Source organism: Stegastes partitus, unplaced genomic scaffold, assembly GCF_000690725.1.
Source record: "Stegastes partitus isolate 25-593 unplaced genomic scaffold, Stegastes_partitus-1.0.2 Scaffold1763, whole genome shotgun sequence".
Taxonomy (NCBI): domain Eukaryota; kingdom Metazoa; phylum Chordata; class Actinopteri; family Pomacentridae; genus Stegastes; species Stegastes partitus.
In genome coordinates this window covers 27,265-36,599 of record NW_007579494.1, presented here as the reverse complement: position 1 = coordinate 36,599, position 9,335 = coordinate 27,265, and the positions used below count along the sequence as shown (strand labels likewise).

Below are 9,335 nucleotides of genomic sequence, written 5' to 3'. Positions count from 1 at the left end.
ACCTTTTTTTTATAATAATCATGATAGATATGCCTTTCAAAAACTTTAATCAAATATTTGTTGTCACATTTTTTTGTCTGTAATGTTCAAATCTCCAGTCATTAAGTTTGGAAGTTTAATTTGAACATTAGAAGGGAAAAAAAGTATTTTTCTTATCAACTGTTGATAAAATGAGGACACAGCAGGGGTCAGCGCTTGCTCTGCCCTGACTGTAGGGGGCAGTGTGGCGCCAATACACGACTCTTCCTCTACGGTCAGTACGCCCCTCAGTACGTCATGATCAACCACCAATCAGCGGCCACTCGCCACCTCTTCCCGGAAGTATACGAGGAAAACTTCAGAGGAGAGCGTAAGACAACCTGGCTGTACCTGAGAGTGCAGTTACTGCTGTTACACACGCTGCAAGTCCGAAATAACAATGTCCTTAACGGTTCTGACCTCCGCTTACAGGTATGTGTCGACGTTATGCAGTGCAGCTCGGTGTGTTTGTCCTGAATGAGCTGACATTACTGTGGCACTGAAGTTAGCAATGGAGCCTGTTAAAGTCACACACGCTGGTAGCAGTTTGAATTATAGGCAGTTTTACACCTTTACCTGACCCAGCAGGGAAAGCACAGGTGGATTAAAGTTAATATTCGGTGGCTCAGTTTCATTAAAAAGTCAGTTTGCACACCATGGAAGCAGCTCAGCAGGAATGCAGTGGTTTTTTTATGTACTCATTGACACCTGAGTGATTCCTGCTGTGACAGGTGAACGTGGCTCCTGCAGCAGCAGCGTGTTGGTGACACAGCAGAAAAAGTCCTGTTCGAATAATGTGAAGAGCTTATTGGTATAACACGATTTTTTCTTCTACATTATCACATGCAAACATATCACTTTATTACAAGAAATGTTTTTTCTTGTTATATCAATAGAAAGTTTCTCTTGTTATGCTAATAAGATAGCCCATGTTGTAAGATCTTTACGAAAAGACATTTGAAGGGGGAGATAAAGATCTTTAACACTGTTTCATTTATCTCTGCTCGGGTTATGACATGGTGACATTCTGCTGTGAGGCGTTGTGAATGATATTATGATGAGTCATGTATTTTAAGGTTAACTGGTGATTGTCGATATGTGTGAATGTCAGTGTGCTTGGTTGTCTGTTTCTATGTGTTGGCCTTGGGATAGGCTCAGGCCCCCCTGCAATCCTACAGAGGATAAAGCGGTGTATAGAAAAGGAATGGGTGCATCCATTGAGCCATATGTGCCCCTCCAGTCAATCAATAAGAAATTGTTCTGACCTGAGAGAGTTGGAATCTCCCCTCTGTACAGCCCTATGCGTTTTAAAATCCGTCTTCAAGTACATGTTCTTGTCACAAAATCAGCCATCATGTTTCGTAACCCCAGACTCATACCATGTCTCAACCTCACCATAAAGTAGAACTTAATAAATTGTTTAAAAAATAATCCTCTTCACACCATTTCCTTGTTCAAATGCAAGTTTTTCATTATAATAATGTGCGTTCTGACTTTTTTTACATCATAACAAGTTAGTAGTAAATTGTCATAGCAAAACAATTCCCGTTATACCTTGAAAAGTTTGCATGTCATAATAAAAGATAATTTACATCTTGTAATAGCATGAATATATCTTGTTTTAACATGAAAATATCTTGTTATTATAAGATAAATCTTATTATAACATGGAAATATCTTCCTATGGAGTAAAATAAACACCTTGTTATTACAATAAACACTTCAGCGTTTCCCCCTTTGTAGCAGCAATACGCTGCCATAATTATAGGATACAGGCTGTTTGTTATATCGCCTCGTTGCGGGGCTCGCCTCCCTTTTGGGAGCTAGAACCCCTGTAACATAAGTCATTAGATGTTAGGGGGAAGACATGGTTTAAGGTAAGGTTGTGTATCTGTGCCACATCCCCCTTGTTGGTGTTTGTTAGTGTTTCAACTTAACTGTTGATAATTGACTTTGAATCTGTGAAGTCAAAGGTTTTTTTAGATGTCCAGCTGGTAAAGTTACTCATTCTTGCCACTACTCTTTCTTTTCTGTCTCCTCCAGACTGAGGTCAATCTGCAGACTGCAGCGAATCCAGAGTCACATGGTGAGAAAATCTAGCAGCATGTTGTGTTGTCACTGCACTGTGCTGTTAATGGATAGTGAAGATTGTACTTGTCTCCACAAGTACAGTGAACTGGTGTTTTGTTTTGTTTTGTTTTGTTTTGTTTTATTCTGACATCAGAGTTCAGTATTTTTCATTTATTTTATTGCTTTATATCAAACAAATAATGTGTGTCTTGGACCTGAGTTCAATCCAAGCACACTTGCTGTTATGTTGTTTTGTTTGCTTTTCTTTTTTATTGTTATGGCAGTCTTTCAGTTTTGAGTATTACTTATGTCATAGTACATATTTTATGAGTGATTGTGATTATTTAACAGTAGGTTCTTTTAGTGTAAATGTTTACCGAGTGGAATAAGATTCAAATTTTTAAAAAGTATCAAACATTCTGTTCTGATTTAATCTAGCTCGTCTGTTTTATGTTATTCTAATGAAAGTAATGTCGTGTAATTGTTCTCTAGTTTGTGTATCGCTCCATCTGACTTGGAGCTTATTGAAGTGATGTTGCATCATCAATGACTTTCATACTTTGACTCTAGATGATTAAAATGATGTTACTCTGTTCACTTTATTACACACATCTGCTCTTTTTGAGTTATTGTGGTGTGTAAGTATTTGCGCAGAAATGTCCTGTTGTCTCTGTTGTACATCAGATGTCAAGTCATGCAGAACCGGAGGTTCTTCTGGAGAAAGTGGGCAGAGCTGGTGTGATCACAATGAACAGACCTAAAGTCCTTAATGCCCTCAACCAAACCATGACCCGGCAAATCTATCCCCAGCTCAAGGTATGTAGAAAGCCTGGTAAATGCAAACTGTAGCAAGGACAGAAAATGTCCAATTCATGATTTCTGCACAGATCAATAAGCAGACTGGACACACACAGAGCTCTGTTCATGTTACAGTAGGGCCGTGTCTTTCTGCCGCTTTTCCGGTTGCATCCTCTCATATGAAATGCTGTAGCACTCTGTCAGTGATTATTCCTGATGTGTCGTGCAGTGTGTGAACACAGCTCAGGATTTCTGGAGAAATGAGGAGCTTCTACTGTGTTTTGGCTCCATCAGTGGAAAGCATATGCAAATGAAAACTAATATCAAGTCCAGCAGTGATTACTTCAATTACAACTCTTTTAATGATGATTTTTAAAAAGGTGTGAATGACAGAGGATCTCTACATATGTTCTGTCCTCACACCAAACACTCAGTTTCAGCACCACTTTGACGCAGACCCACGTGGACCCTCGGGGTGCTTGGGTGGATGGAAAAATTTACATCATGTGTACCCTTGCAGATGTGGAAAGCACTAATTGGCCTTTAGAGTTTGTTTTTAGTTCAACTGTGTCAAATTCTTGATGTTCTTTAGAGTAAAACATATTTGCTCATAAACCCGTTTAAGACTTGTTAAGACAGTTATTTGTGTTTAGTATGAAAGCCTTGTACACACTTTTTGAATTCAAACAGCTACTTTCATGTAGCCGTTAATGGAATTTAAGTACTTAAAGTTTTGGTTTTATACAATCGGATAAAAGCAACTTGAAGATTTTTGGTAAATTTTCTGCTGTGTTTTTCCTTTTGGTGATTTTAGAAATGGGAAAATGACAATGAGACGGACATTGTGATTATTAAAGGAGCGGGTGGAAAAGCCTTTTGTGCCGGTGGAGACATCAGAGGTAAGCAGAAGGCTCTGTCATTGGGGTCTGGAGAGGTTTTATCATCAGGATATGTAGAAGGAATGTGTCACCTCATTCCTGTTTTGTTATCTTTTTTCCTTGTCAGCGGTCACAGAAGCAGGGAAGGTCGGTGGCTCTCTTGCACAGGACTTCTTTCGGGATGAATACACTCTGAACAATGCTATAGGTATGCTTTATAATTACATTGGTAATTACAGTCATATTAACAATTACTTGAGTAATAGTGTTCATTTACTTGTAGTCCCATCTTAGACACTTCTTCCTAACACTCTTTTACACCAGTGTGCATGTTTGTACATTGTTTTTCCTTTTGTTTTTACACGTGTTGTTTCATCTTCCAAGGAACGTACAGGAAGCCGTATATTGCCCTTATTGATGGCATAACAATGGGAGGGGTGAGTATGATTTCTCAGCTTGTATTATGAAGTTTTAGGTCACAGTTAGCATATTGCAAGGCATGAAAAGTGTTGTTCTTGCAGTGTGGTGTGATATTAAATTCTGGCAGTAGGTGTCAGTAGACAGCTATCTGCCACTGTTACCTGCTGCCAGTGGCAAGGTGGCCTCCGATTGGATGAAATGTAAAGTGACAAAGCATTGTTGCTGCCACTGGTTTTTTCCCTCCAGGTGTCAGATATGGTTGGAATTTGAACTGTTACCTTTTGCCCACAAGTGTTATAACGTGCAGTTCAAACAGAGTTATGCAAATGCGTATTTATAAAAAAAAAAGGAATTTGCATGCAACACTCTGTGATTCATTAAGATAATTAAAGTCACCCGGTGAGAGAAGACGACTGGCTGTTGGATGAGTCGGGTTGTTTTTTATTTTTTTATTTTATTTTGTCTGCTGTGACCTTGGCTGTGATTTTACTCCTGAGGTGTGACCAAGGTCACTCACAGCCACCAGTGTCTACTGGCTCATTACTCATCGTGTGTGCTTGTGTGTGCACACACACCTACTTTTGCACAATAACCCTTAGAAAAATCCAGTTTTTAATACAGTAAATCTGTTAGTTTTTAATTCAGCATAACAGCAAACACCCTACCGTTCACCTTAGAAGTAATCACTTCTTTGTACATTGTATGTGGTGTAAATATTTGATCTGCTGGCTGTGTGTGCATTTATTTACTTATTTATGGCTGTGGTGTTTGGCATTCATGGAGAATCTTGAACCATCTGTCCTTGCAGTTTTGTGTTAATTTCTATGTTTTATACTCTTATTAGACTGCTGCCTTTTATGCTCCATGCTAATGTTTTGTTATTTAGGATGGGCTGTCAAGTCATTGATGCCTGTGTGGCTTAATCCAGATCAAAGCTTTTCCTTGCACCCCCTAGTCTTCAGGCTGTTTTAACAAATTTGTCGCTTTGTGTGTATAATTTGATTGCATGCTGTTTGTAGTACATATAGGGCATATACTGAATTTTTGCATTGCTATATTTGGATCAAAACAGGAAATGAATTGTTTAACGCATGATTTTCTTCTACCTTGACATTGCAGTTATTTGAAGTGGGTAGAATCTGTGCAAAAGGTTATAAATGACAGCAGCGGGCACTTGCATGGTTCTGTCTGGTGCTAGATGGTGTAATAGAGGACAAAGGAGAGCAAAACATAGAGAAAAGGTCAAGGTTTTGGTAAAAGGGTGGATGATGAATGTTTTTGGAGGCCATGGCTCTGCACAAATGAAATCAGTGTCATCTTGGTTTTTGTCTGCTGTGCTCCATCTGCACTTTATGTGTGTTGTGCTGTAGCTGTGCACACCTTTCTCTCAGTCAAGGATAAAAGCCGAGGAAAAGAAAGATGGTCGGGTGGTTAGGTCTACATTCATAGACTGAATTATTTGACACCTATGGGAGGAGTTTAAAATGCTAATTTATGCATCATTAGTGTCCTACTTGTAAGTCAAATACAGACATTCAGTTCACTTCCAGTTTTCACTCACCGTAAATTTAATTTGCATATTATTGATTAAAGGTTTAGGGTTGAAAAAGTCTGTAACTACTTTAAAAGAACATCACAACTGAGAAACTTTGAATCAGCTTTATATAAAAAAGCTACTTTCCACCGACTGCTATTACTTACAAGATATCAGATACTAGATGTTGGACCACTCAATAAATTGGTGGAGCTGTTAACAATTCATAGACATCTGAAAAGTCACCCTGATGGCACGTTGGTTTTTGTAAGAAGCCAAAAAGGTTTCATCTTTAACAATGTGTTTTATTTTAAAAGCTTGTATTGTATTGGTGCTGTGCAGGTGGTGTACAGTGGGTGGATTTTTGGTGAAAACAGCTGCCTGCTTTTGGAAATAAGTTAGATGAGTGCAGGGAGAGAAAACCCAAAACCAAAGATGTTATACTAAAATACTCTGCAAAGGTGAGACAAACTGCACAGTTGAATGATAATTCTCTGTGAGTTCATTTTCATATTACACATAAGCATCCATCCATCCATCCATTATCTATACACCGCTTAATCCTCACTAGGGTCATGGGGGGCTGGAGTCTATCCCAGCTGACTTAGGGTGAAGGCAGGGGACACCCTGGACAGATCACCAGTCTATCACAGGGCTACACTTAGAGACAGACAACCAAGCACACTCACATTCACACCTACGGACAATCTAGAATCACCAATTAACCTCAACATGTTTTTGGACTTGTGGGAAAAGGCCAGACAACGCACGCTGCACGGGGAGAACACGCAGAAAGATCCCAGTGCCCCCACTGGGTTGTGAACCTGCGACCTTCTTGCTGCGAGGCGACGGTGCTAACCACCGATCCACCTTGCAGCATGTAATGCGTTTTTATTATAGAAAATAAAGTTTGCTTTAAAGATGTCTCCCTTCATTGAAATCAGTCTGACTTACAGATGTCAAAGATAATGACCAAAACAAAGCAGTTTTCATTTAGATAGACAGTCTACAAAAGGATATGTGTTAGAGAGTTAAGCTTTGGGCTGTGCTAGCAGCAGAGGGACTGCTTTCACCAATTCTTGGGTTGATTTTCCTTAAAAGAGTAGATTAGCTAGTTCTATGGCTGTAATAGAGTCCCAATACTAAAATATGAAAGACAATGTAATAAACAAAAATGCAGGATGTTTCATTCATATTTTCAAAGTAGTAAACAGTGCACACAGAGTGAAATGCACAGGGAGAGGAATCCTCAAAGCTGTGAACCAAAGAATCATCGTGTTTGCTTGTTTTTCCTGTGTTTAGACAGCCGCGACCATGATGACATCCCCACTCAGCGATTTCCTTTCCTAGAAATACAGAAGCTGTAATTTAATCGTCAGAACAAAACTGGAAAAAAACAGTATAAAGTAAAGTGCTGGAAAAGATTCAAGGGATGCAGCAGAGCGCATGGGTCTGATGTACGCTGCACCATATGGTGTTGGAAGTCAGTTCTGTTTGACATCCCAACGGAGGACTTTAAAATCTGTGATGTTTGTCGAATCATTTGCACCGCTGATCGCACTTATTTAAAGATATTTTTCCATTGTTTTTTGCCCTGGACCTATGGCTCTGGAAATAAAGTGATTTGAAGTGTACCTCTTCTGTCTGTCATGTCAGCACAGAGAGGACACTGGTGTTGACGCAGAGCATCCTCGGGGTGATCGCTGTTTCATGTGCTGCATACTGGGTGAAAACAGGCCAGTTCTATATATGGACAAGTCCAAGAGGCACTGGAATCCCTCTTCCCAGATCTGCTCTGAGCTCAGTGCAGGACTCCCACATAGAACGAGTCTTCTCATATTAGTGATAACAAACCACCAGGGAGTAGAGACATGTCGTTAACAGGTCAAAGACACACACACACACACACACACACACACACACAATCTGTTTAAAGATCTCGTACATCAGAAGGATCTCATGTCACGCACATCATTCCTGGCTCTCCAAGTACAAAATCCCTACATTTAAGGTCTGTAAATGCCGCAGTATTATTAATCTGTGTCCACTGTGTCTCTCAGTTCACATCCTCACATTCACAACACACTGTATTTAAGATGGTTTGCAATTCAGTTGGTGAAGTGGTTTTAAAAAGGATATTTATCTAGAAAAGTATGTCTGCAGTCAGAGTTCTTTTTTGCTGATAACCACGTTGTTAGATGACAAGACAGCAAGTCGTGCCAAGCAGGACCGATTTGATGCATGCATTAAGGTTTTCATCTTCGAGAGTGTGTGCTGTGCTTGTTTTGAAAGAGAATACTTTGTGCAAGAGTGATGTGGAAAATAACGCAACTGTTGGGCATTTTCAAACAGACATCACTTTCTCCTGAAGTGTGTATAACTGTTATGTGTCACTTGGACTCTTTACACTAACTGTAAGCTTCTGCATAATTCACACAAGCTTTTCTGCATTCATGCACTCTGTCAGATACTAACTTGTGATTGTGCAAAACCTCATTCTTCTGCAGAAACCAAACGATATCAGGGAGAAGTACAACAGCGACTCTACTGAGGAAGCTGTTCTTAATGGGTTTCACCCCACCTCCTTTGTCAATGTTTGATTTATATTAAATACAGCATGAGGGCTGCATGAACACCTCCACGTTGCTTGGAAGTGTAAACTATCCCAGCCAGGTTGTAAATTGTGCAGCCTATTCTGTTTGTAAGTGTGAGCCATAAACATGCGTGTCTGCACACTTTTGCAAATTTCCACTGTTTACAGCAGCATCTAGACACATGCTCTTATATGGTGCTTGGTGGTACTACACCACCACTTAACTGTATTCCACTGCTTTTATGGTGCATCTTGAGTGAGATTAAACAGACTCTCATTCCGTTGGATGCATTCAATTCTCTGGTTTTAAAGAGTCGTCTTTTCCGCCGTTATTTTCAGGGTGTGTTATTTCTGCAGTTGCGAGGAAATGTCTGCTATGGTTTACATGGTACACGTGTCTTATGTTTCAAGGGCGCTACATTCTGCATGACTCATTCTGTATCTAATATTAGATGGAGGCAAGAGGAACACCTGATATTTTGTTAAAATGCAAACTGTAACAAATATAATACATTATTATTTTATTAATAAAGCTCAGTCATTTGTGTAAAATATGATTTCAGGAACTTATTGTTACATAAATATGTTTTTTTATTATAAAATGCCCACAATTAGGAAAGACCTTACACCTTATACCTTTTTCACACCAGACATTTTGATTTGTCACAATAGATAAAGGACTATACTAAAAATAAGTAGTCTTCTGATTGGAAAAATCAAGTTACTGTGGAAGTGCCTTAAATCTGCAGTGTTTCTGATGGCCACCAGGGGGCGGCTGCTCTGGTTAAAAACAGCAGGCGGATTGGTTTGAAAACTATGGAGAAAAAAAGCCTCAATTGATTAATTACATCAATAAACATTTTTACTAAGGGGTTTTATAATCTCAATCACTCATTCCAAGTCTCTTTCAATACAGCATGCTGTTCATTTCATAAATTATGGTCCAATTTAGAGTAAAATACACAATAATACAGGGTATGTTTGTAGGATTTGACTGCTTTGTGATTGAAGTTGAAGTTGCTGC

At 39.3% G+C, this 9,335-nt stretch overlaps 1 protein-coding gene across 1 annotated transcript in view; it reads left to right on the top strand.

Moving 5' to 3' along the window:
* Window positions 1-314: 314 nt before the first annotated feature.
* hibch (3-hydroxyisobutyryl-CoA hydrolase) overlaps window positions 315-9,335 on the top strand; it is a 28,594-nt gene continuing 19,573 nt past the window's right edge. Inside the window, exons 1-6 of the mRNA XM_008302122.1 lie at window positions 315-450; window positions 2,062-2,104; window positions 2,773-2,904; window positions 3,701-3,785; window positions 3,892-3,972; window positions 4,149-4,201. Of these exons, the coding sequence (XP_008300344.1) occupies window positions 419-450; window positions 2,062-2,104; window positions 2,773-2,904; window positions 3,701-3,785; window positions 3,892-3,972; window positions 4,149-4,201 (426 nt within the window). The 5' untranslated portion in view covers window positions 315-418. The remainder of the gene's footprint in view (window positions 451-2,061; window positions 2,105-2,772; window positions 2,905-3,700; window positions 3,786-3,891; window positions 3,973-4,148; window positions 4,202-9,335) is intronic.